Source organism: Hippocampus zosterae, chromosome 5 (assembly GCF_025434085.1).
Source record: "Hippocampus zosterae strain Florida chromosome 5, ASM2543408v3, whole genome shotgun sequence".
NCBI lineage: Eukaryota > Metazoa > Chordata > Actinopteri > Syngnathiformes > Syngnathidae > Hippocampus > Hippocampus zosterae.
In genome coordinates, this window is record NC_067455.1 from 25,934,972 (window position 1) to 25,956,931 (window position 21,960).

Genomic DNA, 21,960 nt, shown 5'->3' on the forward strand with positions numbered 1-21,960 from the left:
TTTGGGTTTAATAAGTCAATGTTAATGTTACATTATTCGTGTTTTCTTATCGTTGCAGTAACTGAGCATATCTGTTAGATTTTTATTGAATGTGTCAATACATGATCCTGGTGTCCTATAGGATTATATATACATTGGCCTCCATAATTATTGGTACTCATGGTTAAGAAGTTTTTCAGCTTCAAATAAATTACGTTTTGTGCAAAATGTAAAATAAATAAAGGAGCAAACCCCAAGCTTTAATTCAAGTGCATGTATTTATTTGGGGAAAAAAAATCCTACATGAAGAAATATGTTTTTATTTTACATCAAAACATGAGTTCACAATTATTTGTATGCCTGATGCATACAAATAATTGTGAATGCCCTTTTGCCAACAAAACACTAACTAACTGAAAAAAGTCCATCCTGTCTCTTAGAATTTAACTTGTTTCCTATATACCGTATTTTCACGCCCATTCGGCGCACCGTATTGCAGTCTCAATAACGGGTGCTATTTTTATGTTTGACACATACACAAAACGGACGTTGTATCGGTCTGTCGTGGTGAAGAAGGAGCTGAGCTAAAGGGCGAAGCTCTCAATTTACCGGTCGATCTACGTCCCAACCCTCATCTATGGTCATGAGCTATGTGTCGTGACCGAAAGAACGAGATCCCGGATACAAGCGGCCGAAATGAGTTTTCTCCGCAGGGTGTCCGGGCTCTCCCTTAGAGATAAGGTGAGAAGCTCGGTCATCCGGGAGGGGCTCAGAGTCGAGCCGCTTCTCCTCCACATCGAGAGGAGCCAGATGAGGTGGCTTGGGCATCTGATTCGGATGCCTCCTGAGCTCCTCCCTGGTGAGGTGTTCCGGTCATGTCCCACCGGGAGGAGACCCCGAGGAAGACCCAGGACACGCTGGAGAGACTATGTCACCCAGCTGGCCTGGGAACGTCTCGGGATCCCCCGGGGAGAGCTGGAAGAAGTAGCTAGGGAGAGGGAAGTCTGGGCTTCCCTGCTAAAGCTGTTGCCCCCGCGACCCGGCCCCGGATAAGCGGTAGATGATGGATGGATGGATGGATGGATGGATGGATACACAAAACGCACTGTATTATTGGGCGCAGCCATGCATGGTAAAACATACGCCAGCTTAAACATACGGCATGCATGCACGCACACTAAAAACGCGTTTTTAAAAAGGCAACGGAAGCAAAACTGAGTTTGGTTGCACTTTATTTAGGCATTTTACAATGTACTCACGTTTTTCTCTTCACCTCCTAAACGCTCACCCTTCACTCATTGGCGACTGGTACCTGCTAGGGGCGTGCCTTTAGCGTCCTCTTACACGCCCACCCTTCACCTCATTGGCGACTGGTACCTGCTAGGCACGTGCCTTTTGCGTCCTCTTACACGGCCACACTCATTGGCGGACTTCCGCCTGTCGTCACTCACTCCGCCGTTTCTCTATATAAACAGCGTGTCGGCCAGAAGCACTCTCAGTCATGCTTTGGAACTTGGCTCAAACACTAGACGCTCCGCATTATCAGGCGTCCTGTCCATTTTGGAGAAAATTGAAGACTTTTGATGGCGCCTTATCGTCGTGAAAATACGGTATGTGTTTTTGTATGTTGTTTATTTCGGGTTGTTATTTAGCTGACGTGTTTTGGCGCAAGTCTTTCGCCTTCTTTATGACGGCGTGTGACGCGTCTTTATAAGTTGATATTATTCGGACATGTCACACACCATTCATGTCCATGTCCCACACCATCATGTGACACTCTAAAGAAGGCAGACGACTTCTGCCGAAACATCCATCCTAATCTGTTTATCCTCACAAGGGTCGCAGGCTTTCTGGAGCCTATCCCAGCAACTCTCACTGGAGCAGTTCACACTGGATTGTGAAGTGATTGGGATGAAAATCACCACCTCCAAATCTGAAATAATGGTCCTCAGTCGATGCAGCATTGGCTGTGATGCGGATTTTGTATCGGTCTGTTGTGGTGAAGAAGGAACTGAGCCTAAAGGTGAAGCTATCGATTTAAAGGTCGATCTATGTACCTACACTCACCGATGGTCATGTCATGTTTCGGTGTTGGCAGCAGGTGGCGGACTGAGCAGTCTTGCTGGTTGGACACCTGATGCGAATCTGCCATTATTGCACTCTGTATTTTAGGACCGACGACTGGCATTTGTTTGCCGGAGATTTGTATGCCTTGCCACTGCTCTTGCCCGTGTGTCTATTATCTCGGTCTCGTCCTAGTTGCTCTTGTTCCTCGCGTCTGATATTTTCTGTGAGTATGGTTTTCGTTTTGGTTATTTTTCCTCGTATATGTGAATTGCAGTCTTCACGTTTCGTTCGTGATGGCCAAATGAAGCCTCATGAAGCAATGAAGTTTTGCAGCCAATTGGTTTGCACATGTATCAAGGCTTCATGGTGCTTCTATGGCACCATCAAGTGGTCTCTTCAGCCGAAGAGGTCAACAGTGTTAAGAATTTGATGGGTATGTGCTTAAGACAAATATATGAATGTGCTTGTGTTAGTAATTTAGTATGTGAACAAAAAAGTGCTAAGCATAATTTGTGATTCATTTATATGGACATCATCAGGCGTTGACAGGTATGGCAGCCTCGGTTACACGCTCCCTAGTATTATCCCTGTTTTTGTCATTTTCGTAAGTTTTTGGTGACCTTGAGCGGCTTACTAACACGAGGGGAAAAGTTGCTTAGCATTGGGGAGTGTACGCTCGGTCTTTTTTCACCAGCACACGGAAATCCACAAGGTTTTTCTGAGCTAATTGTGAGCGGAGCGGCTGCGCTGTACGGAGCATGGAAACGCCGCCGGAGGAAGGGGAAGCGAGCCGGCGTGCTTATCAAGTTCTGGCAGCGTGGATTTCGAACCCCGCTCCCATCGATCCATCTTGCGAATCTACGATCTCTGCCAAACAAGATGGATGAACTTCGTCTCCTCACAAAGACCAACAAAACCTTTGCATATTCTGCTGCGCTCTGCTTCACTGAAACCTGGCTCAGTGACCGCCACCCGGATTCCGCGCTACATCTACCCGGCTTCCGCCTTCTCCGAGCCGACCGCGACACGGAGCTATCAGAGAAATCGAAAGGTGGTGAGATTTGCTTCCATATCAACGAAGAATGGTGCACTGATGTCGGACCTGGTGTCGCTGTCTTTAAACTGCAAGCCATTATACTTGCCACGTGAGTTCACCTCCTTTTTACTCGTCTGTGTTTACATTGCGCCACAAGCTAACGCTAACACGGCGATACAAACGCTAGCTGAACAAGTAAACAAACTCGAACTAAAATACCCAGAGTCACCCCTGATCATTTTGGGCGATAGAGCACATCTTAACTGTGAACTTCCCAGATATAAGCACATCGACTGACCAGAGAGGGTAACATTCTAGACCAGGGGTCCCCAACCTTTTTTGCCCCACGGACCGGTTTATGGCAGACAATATTTTCAGGGACCGGCATTTAAGGTGTGGCAGAAATAATACGATAAAATAATATGGTATGAGCAGCATGAAAACTGTAGTGTTTTCGAAATATAATAATAAACACAAGGAGCGTCTAATCTGGCCGCAACACTCATATCGCGATGGTCATGTTTAATGCCTTCAAAATGTAATACAATGCAAATTCAAAGTGCACGAAAATGACAACTCACCACAGCCCCAAGCTTGATTTTCTGCAACCAGACGGTCCCACCTTGTGGTAATAGGAGACAATGACACCTCAAGTGTGTGTGTTTTATGTCCAGTCTACTTCATAATTTAGTTTTAGTCGCCGTTGCTGCAGAAAACTACGCCTCACACAGGTAGCATATCTGAAATAGCAACTGCTATTGTGGCGATCTCAGAATATTCAGCCATAACTTTAATCCAGTCGGCTGGAACGTACTTTTAAGGTCGCTGTCATTTGCGATCTCCGGCAGTTTTTTAAAACTCATTTTTTATTCATTGTTTTTTTTAGCGTAATCGGTCACGTAACGCAGAAGCGTGGCTTGACGTGTGTCAAGCGTGAGACAGATGGATGTAACGAGGAATCGGGTAATTTTTCAAAATAAAACATCTTTCGTATTCTGAAAAAAATAAAACAGAATTAAGGCAAGTTCTTTCTGTGCGGCCCGGTACCAAAAGCCCTGCGGACCGGTACCGGGTCTTTTTGACCATAATTTAATCCACTTAATACCTACATACAGACAGAAACTCAGATATGTTAAACCGGTTTTTGAGACAGAGGGAGCAAAGCTAGCTCTACAAGAATGCTTAGACTGCACTGATTGGGGCGTCTTTGAAATTTGAACGGGCACATTCATGTGTCCCCTACGATCTGCCAGTGGATCCTCAGCTTCCTGACGGGACGGACACAACAGGTGAGACTGGGAGCAACAACATCATCAACACGCACGACTAGCAATGGAGCCCCACAGGGATGTGTCCTCTCTCCACTGCTCTTCTCCCTCTACACAAACGATTGCACCTCAACAAGTCCAGCTGTCAAACTCATAAAGTTCGCAGACAGCACCACGGTCATCGGTCTCATCAAAGACGGCGACGAGTCTGCGTACCAACAACAAGTGGAGCAGCTGGAGTTCTGGTACAGCAGACACAACCTCAGGCTGAACACGCTCAAGACTGTAGAGATGATCGTGGACTTCAGAAAACATCCGTCTCCACAGTTGGCCCTCACACAATCCAACTGCCCTGTGTCAACCGTCGAGGCCTTCAAGTTCCTGGGAATCACAGTCTCCCAGGACATGAAGTGGGAAGTCAACACCATAACCATCCTGAAAAGGCCCCAGCAGAGGATGTACTTCCTGAGGCTGCTGAGGAAGCATGGCCTGCCACAGGAGGTGATACGTCAGTTCTACATGGCAGTCATCGAATCATTCCTGTGTTCTTCCATCACGGTTTGGGGTTTGGAGACAAAAAAGGACAAAATCCGACTTCAACAGACAGTTAGGACGGCGGAAAAAATCATTGGCACTGCCCTACCGACTCTTGAGGACTTGCACACTGCAAGAATGAAGACAAGGGCACGGAGAATCCTCCTGGATCCCCCGCACCCTGCCCACCACCTTTTCAAGCTCCTCCCCTCAGGCAGGCGCGACAGATCCATGCGCACCAAATCCAGCAGATACTTAAACAGCTTCTTCCCTCTTGCCATTAACTCCCTCAACAGTCACTGACATAGTCACTCTTCTTGTCCAACAAATACTGCTACTGGTCACTCTAAAATGGTTCAATGATTTTCTGCACCAACTGTACAAACTGTTATAGTATTGTATTCTACCACTGATCACTTTAGCCTTGCTTGATACTTTGCACATTGTCTCACAGTTGTCACTGGGTGGTACCACCGCACTAAAGTACACTTACATTACGAAATTTCCTTCCATACCTATTTGTCATGTCCTTGTTTATGATGATACTAATGCAGCGTGTTATACCGGAGACAAATTCCTTGTGTGTTCTACATACTTGACCAATAAAGATGATTCTGATATTTAGAAATAATCGCTTTCCCACAGTGGCTGGCTTTAAACAGTTTCTTTTTTTTGGACAATATTTCACCAGCTTTCGAAAATATTATTTCACAAGGCACAGATGAAGCTGGGGTGCAGAGAAATGCGAGTGCCAGTTTACATATATGTGGATAGGTATGGCCCAGTTTCATGGCTCTCCTTGCTCTCATTCAAGGCTCTATAATGCCTCAATATAGACGAGGTGTTTTTGTTGTATACAACTTTCTTTGCACACAACAGACACTTCACCTGTGAAATTTGGAATCCAAAACATTATTTGCTTCGAACGAAGTGTGACATTCTCACTTCGTTCGGAATGTGATAGGTCACGAGCTATGGGTCATGATGGAGAGAAACCCCTGGTTTCTATGGGGATACTTAACAGTTATTTTTTGATTAACTAATTTTCACTTGGCTACATATGTACAGTGTTTCTTTTTACTTTTACACAAGCTCCGACTTACAATGTACCTGAAGTGGACACAGTCGTGGACAGCGCTAGTATCGCTGGCAGAGCTCAAGTTAATAGACCTAAATGATTCAGAACAATTTGATGCTGACAGCCTGATACATGGCCCTTTTCCACCGCGGTTGTGCTAATGCTAGCTTCGGACCAGTGTGCAAGTTAGAACGAGTTCTTTCTTTTGCCAACACCGAAATGGGTTGGGGGGGGTTATCATGATGATCACAGATGTAGAGGAATGATTCTCTGGAGACATTCAGTTTTGCACAAACTTCTAACTCATCTACAATGATTAAGGAAGATATCGTTTTCTGATTGCATGTCCTGGATTGTTAGATACTACATACAAGTATAATCAATGCTATGCTAAGTTGCCTAACAGTTTCTTATCGTGCATTATTATTATTATTGTTATTATTATTATTGATAGCGCAGGAACTCTTGGATAAACGGCGACGTAAGCAGTGAGTAACTTTGGAGACTTTACTATAACATAATCCCCTCCGTGAGTCGTCACCTTACCGTGGTGGAGGGGTTTGTGTGTCCCAATGATCCTAGGAGCTAAGTTGTCTGGGGCTTTTATGCCCCTGGCAGGGTCACCCATGGCAAACAGGTTCTAGGTGAGGGGCCAGACAAAGCACGGCTCAAAGACCCCTGATGAAGATTAAAATAAATGGATCGAAGTTTCCCTTGCCCGGACGCGGGTCACCGGGGCCCCCCTCTGGAGCCAGGCCTGGAGGTGGGGCTCGTTGGCAAGCGCCTGGTGGTCGGGCCAACACCCATGGGGCCCGGCCGGGCACAGCCCGAAGAGGCAACGTGGGTCCCCCTTCCCATGGGCTCACCACCCATGAGAGGGGCCAAAGGGGTCGGGTGCAATGTGAGCTGGGCGGCAGCCAAAGGCGGGGACCCTGGCGGTCCGATCCTCGGCTACAGAAACTAGCTCTTGGGACATGGAATGTCACCTCTCTGGCAGGGAAGGAGCCCGAGCTGGTGTGTGAGGCAGAGAATTTCCGACTGGATATAGTCGGACTTGCCTCCACACACAGCCTGGGTTCTGGTACCAGTTCTCTCGAGAGGGGTTGGACTCTCTTCCACTCTGGAGTTGCTCACGGTGAAAGGCGCAGAGCAGGTGTGGGCATACTCATTGCCCCACGGCTCAGTGCCTGTACATTGGGGTTCACACCGGTAGACGAGAGGGTTGCCTCCCTCCGCCTTCGGGTGGGTGGACGGGTCCTGACTGTTGTTTGTGCATATGCACCAAACAGCAGCTCAGCATACCCACCCTTTTTGGAGTCCTTGGAGGGTGTGCTGGAGAGTACTCCTGCTGGGGACTCCCTTGTTCTGCTGGGGGACTTCAATGCTCACGTGGGCAATGACAGTGAGACCTGTCGGGGCGTGATTGGGAGGAACGGCCCCCCCGATCAGAACCCGAGTGGTGTTTTGTTATTGGACTTCTGTGCTCGTCACGGATTGTCCATAACGAACACCTTGTTCAAACATAAGGGTGTCCATATGTGCACTTGGCACCAGGACACCATAGGCCGCAGTTCGATGATCGACTTCGTAGTTGTATCATCGGATTTGCGGCCGCATGTTCTGGACACTCGGGTGAAGAGAGGGGCGGAGCTGTCAACTGATCACCACCTGGTGGTGAGTAGGCTCCGATGGTGGGGGAAGATGCCGGTCCGTCCTGGCAGACCAAACGTATTGTGAGGGTTTGTTGGGAGCGTCTGGCGGAATCCCCTGTCAGAAGGAGTTTCAACTCCCACCTCCGACAGAGGTTTTCCCATGTTCCGGGTGAGGCGGGGGACATTGAGCCCGAGTGGACCATGTTCCGTGCCTCTATTGTTGAGGCGGCCAATCTGAGTTGTGGCCGTAAGGTGGTTGGTGCCTGTCGTGGCGGCAACCCCCGTACTCGCTGGTGGACACCAGCAGTAAGGGATGCCGTCAAGCTGAAGAAGGAGTCCTATCGAGCCTTTATGGTCTGTGGGACCCCAGAGGCAGCTGACGGGTATCGACAGGCCAAGCGGAACGCAGCTTCGGTGGTCGCCGAGGCAAAAACCCGAGCGTGGGAGGAGTTCGGTGAGGCCATGGAAGCCGACTTCCGGACGGCTTCGAGGAAATTCTGGTCCACCATCCGACGTCTCAGGAGGGGGAAGCAGTGCACCACTAACACTGTGTACAGTGGGGATGGGGCGCTGCTGACTTCGACTCGGGACGTTGTGAACCGATGGGCAGAGTACTTCGAAGACCTCCTCAACTCCACCAACACGCCTTCCTTAGAGGAAGCAGAGCCTGGGGACTCTGAGGTGGGCTCTCCTATCTCTGTGGCTGAAGTCACCGATGTGGTTAAAAAGCTCCTCGGTGGCAAGGCTCCAGGGGTGGATGAGATCCGCCCGGAGTTCCTCAAGGCTCTGGATGTTGTGGGGCTGTCCTGGTTGACACGCCTCTGCAACATCGCGTGGTCAACAGGGAGAGTGCCTCTGGATTGGCAGACCGGGGTGGTAGTCCCTGTTTTTAAAAAGGGGGACCGGAGGGTGTGTTCCAACTACAGAGGGATCACACTCCTCAGCCTCCCTGGTAAGGTCTATTCAGGGGTGCTGGAGAGGAGGGTCCGTCAGGAAGTCGAGCCTCAGATTGAGGAGGAGCAGTGTGGTTTTCGTCCCGGCCGTGGAACAGTGGACCAGCTCTACACCCTTAGCAGGGTCCTCGAGGGTAAGTGGGAATTCGCCCAACCGGTCTACATGTGTTTTGTGGACTTGGAGAAGGCGTTTGACCGTGTCCCTCGGGGAGTTCTGTGGGGGGGTGCTTCGAGGGTATGGCGTACCGAACCCCCTGATACGGGCTGTTCGGTCACTATACCACCGATGTCAGAGTTTGGTTCGCATTGCCGGCAGTAAATCGGAATCGTTTCCAGTGGGGGTAGGACTCCGCCAAGGCTGCCCTTTGTCGCCGATTCTGTTCATAACTTTTATGGACAGAATTTCTAGGCGCAGCCGAAGCGTTGAGGGGGTCCGTTTTGGGGGCCTCATTATTGCATCCCTGCTTTTTGCGGATGATGTGGTGCTGTTGGCTCCTTCAAACGGGGCTCTCCAACTCTCACTGGAGCGTTTCGCAGCCGAGTGTGAAGCGGTTGGGATGAAGATCAGCACCTCCAAATCTGAAACCATGGTCCTCAGTCGGAAAAGGGTGGAGTGCCCCCTCCGGGTCGGGGAGGAGATCTTGCCCCAAGTGGAGGAGTTCAAGTATCTTGGGGTCTTGTTCACGAGTGGGGGCAAGGGGGAGCGGGAGATCGACAGGCGGATCGGTGCAGCGTCTGCTGTGATGCGGACGTTGTATCGGTCTGTCGTGGTAAAGAAGGAGCTGAGCCAAAGGGCGAAGCTCTCAATTTACCGGTCGATCTACGTCCCAACCCTCATCTATGGTCACGAGCTATGGGTGGTGACCGAAAGAACGAGATCCCGGATACAAGCGGCCGAAATGAGTTTTCTCCGCAGGGTGTCCGGGCTCTCCCTTAGAGATAAGGTGAGAAGCTCGGTCATCCGGGAGGGGCTCAGAGTCGAGCCGCTTCTCCTCCACATCGAGAGGAGCCAGATGAGGTGGCTTGGGCATCTGATTCGGATGCCTCCTGAGCGCCTCCCTGGTGAGGTGTTCCGGGCATGTCCCACCGGGAGGAGACCCCGGGGAAGACCCAGGACACGCTGGAGAGACTATGTCACCCAGCTGGCCTGGGAACGTCTCGGGATCCCCCGGGGAGAGCTGGAAGAAGTAACTAGGGAGAGGGAAGTCTGGGCTTCCCTGCTAAAGCTGTTGCCCCCGCGACCCGGCCCTGGATAAGCGGTAGATGATGGATGGACTATAACATAATGATGTAACTCCGATTTGGCTCTTCGCCGGTAGAAAACCAAACATGTTCTTCATAAGAACTTGGTAAGCACCACCTAAGCACAGCACTGGAGCGAACAAGCACCAGGTTTTTTTTGTTTTTTGTTTGGATGGAAAGGGGGTAAGAGATGTGTTCGTACTGATCACTTTTTTAACAAACCAGGCTTACTCAACTATGCTGTTTTAGCCGGAAAAATCCCTGCTGTGCTTCTGACATCACTTCGTCTCATCGGCTACAATTCATGGGCAGACTTTTAACTAAAAATGAAAACCAGTTGGCTGTTTACAATGAAGTGGAAATGTGTTTTGTTTTCTTTGTCTCTTTTATCTTTAAACAAGCAAAACATAGCTTGAATATTTTTATCCAAATACCCGATTATGAAATTCTTAATTTCAGTCGGATTTCCGAAGACCGAAATATTCGTGTCTTACTGCAAATAAAAACGCATGCTTGGATGGTCTAGTAAAGAATGTACATATGCTAATGCTAGCTGGTTATTTACATTGGAGTTGACCCAATAGTTGCAATAGATGTATTTTGTTTCACTCGTCCAATTATGACACTGTAGGAAGGTCAGAGGCAGGCAGTGTCAACAACATGTGATCACTCCAACAGGGAAATAATATTCCGGCAAAGAGTGAGTGAGCAGAACGGCGTGAATCATGGCTGATTATTGAGAAAGTGCTTAAAATGTGCAACACATTGAGCAGTGTGCCTTATGAGGTGGGCCTGGCAGAACGGAGTGGTGAATGAAAAAAAAATGGAAAAAAGTGGGGGCAGAGGTGAAACATTGGAGCCATATTGTGACAGTCTGGTGTGTCAAAATTTTCAAGGAGAAAATATGCATTCCATCTTGGAAGAAGACTATCAAGAGAATTTTGAAAAAGTGAATCATTAAATACTTTCAGATGCACTGTTCATTTGTCGGTGCGTATATGGGTGTTAAATAAAATCGGACCAACCTGTCTTAGCAGCACTAGGTCTTGCATAATGAAGGCAATGTAAAACAGTGATGCAAAGCAGTTTAAGAAGTTGAACTAAGGAGAAAAAAAACAGTTAATTTACAAAAACAGCCTTTTATGTATATATATGTAATAATGTCAGGTGGTCAATTAGTCAAGATAGTATTTTATACATACAACTAATACTTTGAGGACCAAGTGATTCTGATAAGAAGATTCACGCCTGTGGTTTTCTAAAACACACACACACACACACACACACACACACACACACACACACACACACACACACACACACACACACACACACACACACACACACACTTTTTAATACTCAAAACTAACAAATGTATGACTTATTCCTATTTAAGCAACCATTCCTACTATCAAACCAAAGCAACCAAATTATCTCCAAACAATTGCGGGCCGAAATTACATTTTCAAAAGGTAAACTGTGCTTTTCCTCCTTAAAATATCTTATCAGTAGGTACGTGACAATATCTACAGCTTACAATTCCTTTTAATCACAGTATTAATGTCACAGTACAGATACTGATTGCAATATCATGGGAAAGCTCACGGTATTGCAGGAATGTTCATGGCAGGTCTGTGCATTTTCCCAGAGGTATTTTTTTGTCAAAAAGATATTTTCAAACATACCGGTAGTCAAACCTTTTTTCAATGTACCCCATTTATGTTTTCACCCCTACAGCGTTCACATTTCAAAGTACCGATTTCACGTTGTTCATTTTCCATTTGCCAAGTTTGCTTACAAAAAAACACCTTTAGAACGTAAACTTTATTCTAACGACCAGAGCTTTCCCACAAAAGGGAAACAGCACGGGATTCCCCTCAGTTGCTTAACAAAGTTACTGATCGACTCGTACATTGCTGTACTTCCGGAGGGAATGTCGCGGTCCTGAGCACATGGTCTGTAAACATGTCTGGTCAACGGAAGCAAATCTCGCTGTCTCTGAAGGAAGAAATTGTCTCTCACTTGAGAAAAGGAATCTTATAAAGTACAGATTTGTGATGTTGCTCGAGGTACGTTGTCAAATTCACAAAAAATTAATCGCGATTACTCACACATTTTTCATCGTTTCTGAATTTCATTTTATATATTTTTTGTCCTATTTTCCCCCATTTTAATGCTCTCGTCAACATGGAATCATGAATGAGTTTTCTATGTGCAAAATGCAAATATTTACTGAAATAATTTTTCACTTGGAGCAGTTATTCACACATAATCTCTCACACAATATTACTGTCTATCAATTACAGTGAAAAAAATATCATGTCACACAACAGCTGCTTTCACAGCTCTTTTTATGGAATCAAAATAGAGCAATATAACACTATAAAGTGCACATCTAAGGTAAACCAGTATATTCAGCCGATAGTGGATTTAAGCCATGGTTGCATACTTCGTTTTTCTCAAGTTTGCTTTGAACACAGCAGTCAGGCTATGTTGATTCTGTTGGCCCTTCTTGCGCGGAAGTCTCTCTACGGTTTTGTGTAGACATCATTTCGGATGACTACACTTGGTTCGATGACAACACTGGAGATGTTTTATTTTCGCTAGGTCGCTACCACTGCACTGCTGAACTTTCTTTGTCATGTCACCTCCTCAGCGCACTGTCACTGTCAGACGAACACAGAGAAGCTCCACCTGCTCTATTTATATGGACACGGAACACTGTAACCTTCCACATAAAATAGTTCCAAACAAGTAACAATCGCGTCAGTGGCATACACCGTACCGTATACCTGTATGATGCAGGTAACTTTGGTCTTTTAAGTGGAGCAATCTGGCAACTTTTTAAAAGTCAACTTTCCATTCATAAACTCTAAGTATCCGTTTTTGGTGTCTCGCGCTGCCATGGCTGGCAAAACAAACGTGCGTGGACTATGCAGCGCGCTCATTGTTTTGTTTCTGGTTTATTATTTATAGAGCAACGTGACATCCGCTGTGACGTGTGCCGCGTTAATCTCGCGAGAAAAAATGGAATCCCGTGAAAATTCATTTAAATTAATGCCAATAAAAACACGCTAAACTGACAGCTCTAATATATATATATATATGACATATATATTCGAGCTGTCAGTTTAGCGTGTTTTAATATATATATTTATTGGCATTAATTTAAATGAATTTTCACGAGATTAATTTTTTTTTTCGCGAGATTAACGCGGCACACGTCACAAGCGGATGTTACGTTGCTCTATAAATACACAAGAAACAAAACAACAAGCGCGCTGCAGAAGTCCACGGCCATGTCTGTTTTGCCAGCCACGGCAGTGCGAGACACCGAAAACGGATACTTAAAGAGTTTATGAATGGAAAGTTTACTTTTAAATAGTTGCCACATTGCTCCACTGACAAGACCAAAGTTATCTGTTCTTCTCTCTCTCTCTGTATCATACAGGTATAAGATGTATGCGACTGACGCGACTGTTACTTGTTTAGAACTATTTTGTGTGGAAGGTTACAGTGTTCCGTGTCCATATAAATAGAGCGGGTGGAGCTTCTCTGTGTTCGTCTGACAGTGACAGTGCGCTACAGTGGTAGCGACCTAGCGAAAGTAAAACGTCTCCTGTGTTGTCATCGAACCAAGTGTAGTCATTCGAAATGAGGTCTACACAAAACAGTAGAGAGACTTCCGCGCAAGAAGGACCAACACAATCAACATAGCCTGACTGTGTTAGGGGGAGTGAAACACCCCCCTTTCAAAATGGTGTGTCCCTGCAGCACGGGGGAAGTGCGTGTGGTTGTTTGTAAGGCCGGCAGTTTCGAATACAGCGGCACATAATGAATACCGGTGTCCGGTGTCTCGTTATTCTTCAACAAACATACAGAAACAGACTGCCGTGTTGAAAGCAAACTTGAGAAAAATTAGTTCTCAAACTTTGAACTTATTTATTTTCTAAAAGCAATTTTATTAATTCATTTAAACAGCAAATTAGTAATTTTAAGGAGCATTTTTCTGGTTAGCCATTGAGTGCTGAAGCAAGGGTTTCATTTGACAATAAAAATATGACAGTATCACAGGATGATTGAATGTAGAAATACTGTAACTTACCCCACTCTGTGAGAAACTCAGCAGCATATCTGTAGATGACATTCAACGCTTCTATAACCACAGCATAGATTACACCAGGAATGAACAATAGTATATTTGTCCAAAAAGTAGGCCCCCTATCATGTAGCATGAGAACCCATCCTTCCATCTGAAAATAAATCATCATGACATAGAGAGAAAGGTAGAGACAGAGCAGGACAAAGGGAAGGGACACAAGGTAGATACGGAGCTGCCGCTTTGTGTTGGGGTACAGAGGCTCTTCTCGTCCTGTCACCGGGTTAAATCCAAGAATACCATGGAAACCAGGCCGTGGTTCTTCAAACACTTTCTTTCTGCTCAGTGTGCCCCAGTGATAGGCTAGAGAAGCACTGCACCGCTTCCATAACTAGAGGGAGTAATATTTAGGTAATATTTCAGGAGTCAATAATATCACATGATCAAGTCATAATATACCGTATTGGCCCGATTATAAGACGACCCCCGCTTTTTCAAGACTCAAGTTTGAAAAAAGACTTTTTGAACACCAAATTATTTTTTATACAGAAAATAATTACAGTATTTTTTGTTTATTTTTATTGAACATATAAAACAGAATACAACAATAAATTGACAAAAGTGAAAGCAAGCAAAAATTGGAAAAAGAAAAAAAAAAACAGTCATCATCACAATTCTATGTTCAAAGGAGTCGGAGGAAGTAAGAAACTTTTCTGGTCCTACCCCTTGTTCTGTAAAAATCAACACATTATCAATGCTTTTATCCTTATGAGTAACTGTACGAATCTCTCTATTCAGTTTGTATATACATACTCACTTGCATATTTTTATATCAATTTTCTCATATTCATAATAAATACTACATTTCATGAATACATTTAATAAGTTGATCAATGTACCGTATTTTAACGACTATAAGGCGCCATTAAAAGTCTTCAATTTTCTCCAATATGGACAGGACGCCTTATGATCCGAGCGTCCTGTGTATGCGCTGAGTTCCAAAATCTGACCGACAGCCGACAGTATAGTATAGAGACAGCATAGAGAAAAGGCGGAAGTGGCTGTGGACAGGCTGTGGACAGGCATGCGGCAAAAAAGTCGGCCAATCAGTGAAGGGTGGGCGTGTATATATATACATATATGGAGAGAGAGAGAGAGAGAGAGAGAGAGAGAGAGAGAGAGAGAGAGAGAGAGAGAGAGAGAGAGAGAGAGAGAGAGAGAGAGAGAGAGACGTGAGAGAGGAAAGGCATGCTGGGGAGCAGTCCGCCAATGAGTGAAGGGTGGGCGTGTAAGTGGATGCTAAAGGGTCCCCCCTAGCAGGTACCAACACCTGTATAGAGTGCGGCAATGTGCATTGCTGCAAAACAACTTAGGTTTTGGTTTCTAAGAACCACCGAAAATAAATTCTACAAAGAGACACGGCTACGAAGCTCAGTTCAAACTTCAAGCCATCGGTTATGCTTTTGACATGCGTGCCCATCTCACAGCAGCGGTGAAAAACCAAGTAAAGCAAATGAACTCTGAGCTTGCCGTTATTCCCGGAGGCTTGACTAAAGAACTCCAACCGCTGGACATCGGCATCAACGGGCGTTCAAAGTAAAGTTGCGAGCGGGCGTTCAAAGTAAAGTTGCGAACGGCATGAACAATGGATGATCGATGGCAAACGCAACTTTACAAAGAGTGAGAGGCAGCGCTCGGCGAGTTATGCCACAATTTGCGAATGGATTGTGGCTGCTTGGACGAACGTGTCTGCTTGCACTGTTGTTCGAGTTTTGGGCAAAGCCGGCTCATTTCTGTGGAGCCACATGGCAATGAGAGTGACTCTGACAACGAGAGGGAACACGGCGTTTTTGATGGATTACCGGTACTTGCACAATTGTTCGATTCTGATACAAAGGATGAGGACTTTGGATTTCTGGGTGATGATTGATCGAAAAACGTGTGTATGTTGTACAATGGCTAAATAAAATACAACGAAACTCAGTTTTGCTTCCGTTGCCTTTCTAAAAACATGTTTTTAGCTTGTATCTGTATGTCTTGGCATGCTACCGTATGCTTCAAGCTAATGTGTTTTTAGCGTGTGCGCATGCATGCAGTATGTTTAAGCTGGCGTATGTTTTCCCACTTTAAAACTGCGGCCAATAATACAGTGCGTTTTGTCTATGTGTAAAATACAGAAATGGCACCCATTAATGAGACTGCGCCCAACCATACGGTGCGGCAAATGGTCGTGAAAATACGGTAATTGATCTTCCAGAAGTTTCACTCTGCGATATTTTTCGCAAATTTGTTATTCACATTCACTGCTTCGCGGATGACACCCAGCTCTACCTCTCCAGCAAACCCGACACCTCCCTCCCACTCGCCTCCATCTCTTACCGTCTCTCAGAAATCAAATCTTGGTTCACCCATAACTTCCTCAAGTTAAACAGCAATAAAACAGAACTCCTAGTCGGTACCAAATCGACCCTACGCAAAGCCGACAATTTTTTCCTCACAATTGATAACTCCACTGTAGCTCCTTCCCCTCAGGTCAAGAGCCTGGGTGTCATCCTCGACAGCTCACTTTCCACTCCCACATCAATAACATTACCCGGTCCGCATATTTCCACCTCCGTAATATCAACCGTCCCCGTCCCTCTCTCACTGCTCACACCACTGATATCCTTGTTCACAGTCTCGTCACCTCCCGTATCGACTATTGCAATTCACTTCTTTTCAGCGTCCATCACAAATTTCTCCATACACTTCAACTTGTTCAGAATTCAGCAGCCCGGATAATCACGAGAACCCCCTCCTTCCATCACATCACCCCCATCCTCTGACAGCTCCACTGGCTCCTTGCCAAACTTAAAATTAATTTCCAAATACTTCTTTAAACATTCAAAGCCATCTATAACCTTGCCCCCCCATCTATCAGTTCTTCTTCAGATTTCCATTCCTTCTCGCTCACTCAGGTCCTCATCCTCCCTCCACCTTTCTATTCCCTCTGCCCATCTCAGCACAATGGGGTGCAGAGCCTTCAGCCGCTCTGCCCCCAAACTCTGGAACTCACTTTCACCCAATATTCGTAACATTGACTCTCTTCCCACATTCAAAACCCAGCTCAAAACTCACCTATTCAGACTTGCTTATTCTACTTAAATCTAGCTCTTCTTTTATTTATAATTTTATATGTGATTTTATTGTTTGCTCTTGCTTGTAAAGTGTCCTTGAGTGCTGTGAGATAGGGCGCCCTATCTCACTGCTATGTGTTCCGTATAAGGTCTTGGAACGACTTCTCCTGACCAGACTTGACTCAGTGGTTGACCCCCTTCCCAGCTGCCTAAAGAACAAGCTGGCTTCCGACATGGACACTCTACCACCCAGCAAATAATCAAGCTGACCAGTACTATTGAAGATAGCTTCGAGAAGGGAAACAAGGCTGGAGTTATCGTAGTTGACCTAACTGCGGCATATGACACTGTATGGCATCAAGGCCTGATACTGAAGCTTCTCCAGATGATTCCGGACAAGCAAATGGTTCGCTTCCTGAGCAATATTCTGGCAAACCGAATCTTTGTGCTCAAGACCAGCGACGGACAACGCAGCCGACCCCGCCGCTTGAGAAATGGAGTACCACAGGGTTCATGCCTCTCGCCTATGCTCTTTAACATCTATATCAGCGATATGCCCAAAACCAAGTCTCATCAATATGGATATGCTGACGATCCTGCACTATGCTACTCCCACAAAAGCTGGCACATGGTGGAAGAATCACTAACTGCTGATATGGCGTTGATAGCGGAATGCCTGAGAACGTGGAGACTTAAATTGAGCTTGGCAAAGACTACCACCACAACTTTCCACCTAAACAAGATGGAATACAAGCGCCAACTCACTGTCTACCTGCATGGGACTCCACTCCCACATAACCCATCCCCCACGTACCTAGGAGTGAAGCTCGACCGACAGCTCACATAAACAGCACATAGATGCTCTTCATGCCAAACTAACAGCTCGAAACAATCTGCTGAGATGACTAGCTGGCTCATCCTGGGGTGCAAGCACTTACACACTCCGTACAAGTGCTCTTACGCTTACTTACAGCACAGCTGAATACCCAACACCAGTGTGGTGCTGAAGTACCCATTCAAAGAAGATTGATGTTGCCCTCAACGACACCATGAGGATATTCACCGGATGTCTGCGTCCCACCCCCACGGAGTTCGTACCAGTATTGGCAGGCATTGCCCCAGCCAGCTTACGTAGAGAAAAAGCTACCCAATGCCTTGCTCAACATGCTGTGCTGGAAAAAAACCATGCCCTAAACCAGTTGATCGCCGAGGTACAACCTGGAAGAAGCCAAAGGCTAAAATCTCGCCACCCTTTTCCTCATCATGCAGCAGAACTTCATGATTCCAACTTTAACATCCTGGAAGCGTGGAGAAGTAGTTGGGATAAAACTGCAAGACCCAACCAGTTCATGGTCCAACCCAACACCGAACCCTCACCTGGCTCAACGCTACCCCGGAAAGTCTGGGTATGACTCAACCGCCTAAGAACTGGGGGAGGCCGTTTCAACGACAACATGTTGCGATGGGGTCTCGTCGAATCACCATTCTGCGACTGTGGACCAGAACTCCAAACTGCAGAACATCTCCTCTACTACTGTCCCATTCATCGACCACCAGATGGCAACTTGAACCCCACAGCACCTAATGAATCTACTGTCCAATGGCTTCAACGTATGGACATTTAACACCGCAAAGCTGTCCTCATCCGCGAGAAGAAGAGTGCTTTGAAAGGCGCTTACAAAAAATGTATTATTATCATTACTATTATTTTTTTAAAATTCAGATGTATTACTATATGTTATAGATATATCAAATTTATCAGCTTAACTCTGATTTGTGTAATTTTTTGTACTAATCTTTTGAATTTGTTTTTGAACTCGACAAGCGACTCATTTTCAGGTCTGTTTCAAAATTATTCCACAGATTGACACCTAATAATGATACACTCCTTTGCTTGATGTTTGTTCTTGTTTTAGATTTTTTGTAAAGGTTAGTACCCCTTAAATTATAACAACTTTCTCTAATTTCAAAAAGCTTCTGGATATTTTGGCAAAGGAAGTTATTATGTACTTTGTACATTAAGTGGGCGATTTTAAAGTCAACCAGGTCATAGAATTTCATTGTATTTAATTTAATGTATAGGGGATTTGTGGGTTCTGTATATTTAGATCTACTGATTATTCTGATTGCATTTTTTTTGTTTTAAAACTGGGAGCATATGTTTGTTTTGCAAGCGTTTCCCCATATTTCCACACAGTAGGTCATATATGGAAGTAATAATGTGTACAATGATCTTTTATTTAACACATCCTTAGTTTTGTGGAGGATCCCTATAGTTTGGGATATTTTTATTTTAACGTTCTCGATGTGTAGCTTACTATATAGTTTACTATCTATTACTAGTCCAAGAAACATATTTTCATGAACTCGTTCTGTTTCAATTGAGTTTACCTTTATTTTAACTTGGTGTTGGATTGGTCTCGTGCCAAAAACAACTAACTTATATTTTCTTCAAATTTAGTGATAATTAATTCTTGTCGAACCAGTTTTTTAAAATTTGTTTAATTCATTTTCTACAGTTTTCAGGAGCTGTTTCATACTTTCTCCAAAGGAGTAGAAAGTTGTATCATCAGCTAATAGGACACATTTGAATTGTTTTGAGACACTACAGATATAATTTAGATATAAGATGAATAGTTTTGGTCCAAGCACAGACCCCTGAGGAACTCCATGGGTAATCTTCAGTAGGTTAGATTTTTTATTGTTGAACTGCACATACTGATATCTGTTTTCTAAATAACTTTCAATCCAATTATATGCTATACCTCTAATACCATATCTCTCTAATTTATTCAATAATATGCTATGATCTATTGTATCAAAGGCTTTTTTTAGATCTACAAAAATCCCAACAATAAATTCTTTGCTATCTATATTAGTGGCTATTGCTTCCACAAGCTCCATTACTGCTATTGAGGTAATCAATTTTTATTCATTCATTCATTCATCTTCCGAGCCGCTTGATCCTCACTAGGGTCGCGGGGGGTGCTGGAGCCTATCCCAGCTGTCTTCGGGCAGTAGGAGGGGGACACCCTGAATCGGTTGCCAGCCAATCGCGGGCACACAGAAACGAACAACCATTCGCACTCACACTCACAACTAGGGACAATTTAGAGTGTTCAATTGGCCTGCCACGCATGTTTTTGGAATGTGGGAGGAAACCGGAGCACCCGGAGAAAACCCACGCAGGCCCGGGGAGAACATGCAAACTCCACACAGGGAGGCCGGAGCTGGAATCGAACCCGGTACCACTGGACTACCGGGCCGCCATCAATTTTTATCTGAAGCCATATTGATTTTCACTTAATAACATATTTTTGTATGAGGTTATCAAGTCTGCAAGGAAATAGTTTTTCTAATATTTTTTGAGAATTGTGGTAGCAGTGATATTGGTCTATAATTTGTAAATAAGTGTCTTTCTCCACTTTTAAAAATTGGAATGATTTTTGCTGTTTTCATTTCTGATCGAAAAATACCAGCTTTACATGAGAGGTTGCATATGTACATAAAAGGTTGCACTACGGGTTCTATAATCTGTTTTGCTATTGTCATATCAATCTTGAAGCAATCAGTTGACTTTTTATTTTTTAATGTTTTTACAATATTTAATATTTCATTATGATTCACAGCAGTAAGAAACACTGTGGAAGAGTTTTTTCCCATTTATCTGTTTCAAAAAAATTATTGGATCAAGAATTTGTTTAGCTAGGTTACTACCGATATTAACAAAATACTCATTAAATTAATTTGCTATTTCTGCAATTCTCTTAATAATGGTATTTTTGTCTTTCATGACGTACTCTGGATAATCTGCTTTTTTAGAGCTATTTCTAGTTCCATAATTTAATATTTTCCATATTTCTTGAGTGTTGCTTTTATTCTGCTCTAATAATGTATGAAAATAATCTCGCTTACAAGTTCTTATAATATTTACTAATTTGTTTTTATAGGTCTGATATTTTATTTCAGCATCTTTGGTTCCGAGTTTTAGAAAGGATTTGTGTAAATGTTTTTTCTTTTTACATGCGTTTTCAATGCCTTTTGTTATCCATGACTTACTTTGGTCTTTGTAATTTCTGGAGACCTTAATTACTGGGAAATGTTTATCATATAAAGAGGTTATGGTTGACTGAAATGCGTCAAACGCTGTATTTGGATCTTCGTTTGTGTAGACCTCGGACCAATTTTGTTTGTCTAAGTCTAGCTTGAACGCTGCGATGGAATTGTTGGGTTCTGAGTATTATTTCTGATATACGAGTTGTTTATTTAGTTTTTCTTTTAAAATAATTATGAAAGACTGGAAAAAACGGTAGATGGTCACTTATGTCAGTTCTAAGAAGTCCACTTTCTATTTTATGGTCAATCTTATTTATAAATATATTGTCTATTAATGTTTTCCATATTTCTTGAGTGTTGCTTTTATTCTGCTCTAATAATGTATGAAAATAATCTCGCTTACAAGTTCTTATAATATTTACTAATTTGTTTTTATAGGTCTGATATTTTATTTCAGCATCTTTGGTTCCGAGTTTTAGAAAGGATTTGTGTAAATGTTTTTTCTTTTTACATGCGTTTTCAATGCCTTTTGTTATCCATGACTTACTTTGGTCTTTGTAAAATCAAAAATAATAAAATCTTGACTTCAAGATGGCGCCGCGAGAGCGGCTGCCTTTACAGCAGCTCCTATATTTTGTTCTTCTACTTTCTCTTTCATAACTTTGCTGCTGTAAATTGGAGTTTCTCCATTGGGAGACCAATAAAGGATTTCTTATCGTTTAATATCTTTTTTTTTCCCCCCCCCCAAGATGGCGCCCGAGTAGGCAGCCTTCGGCAAGTGCTCTTCAAGAGCCTTGCTTTTTTGTTCTTTTTTGCTGTTTTTGTCTTTTGTTTTGTCACATGTTGTTTGTTGTTTCATTGTGTGGACCTGATATGGACT

General features: G+C 44.3%; 1 protein-coding gene across 5 annotated transcripts in view; it reads right to left on the minus strand.

Moving 5' to 3' along the window:
- The window catches only part of ano10a (anoctamin 10a), a 107,310-nt gene that overhangs the window by 30,886 nt on the left and 54,464 nt on the right, over positions 1-21,960 (minus strand). For all 5 annotated transcript variants that reach the window (XM_052064718.1, XM_052064715.1, XM_052064716.1 and 2 more), the window contains 3 exons: positions 13,915-14,299; positions 11,012-11,067; positions 10,835-10,909 (listed from right to left, as the gene is read on the minus strand). In XM_052064718.1, the coding sequence (XP_051920678.1) occupies positions 10,835-10,909; positions 11,012-11,067; positions 13,915-14,299 (516 nt within the window). The remainder of the gene's footprint in view (positions 1-10,834; positions 10,910-11,011; positions 11,068-13,914; positions 14,300-21,960) is intronic.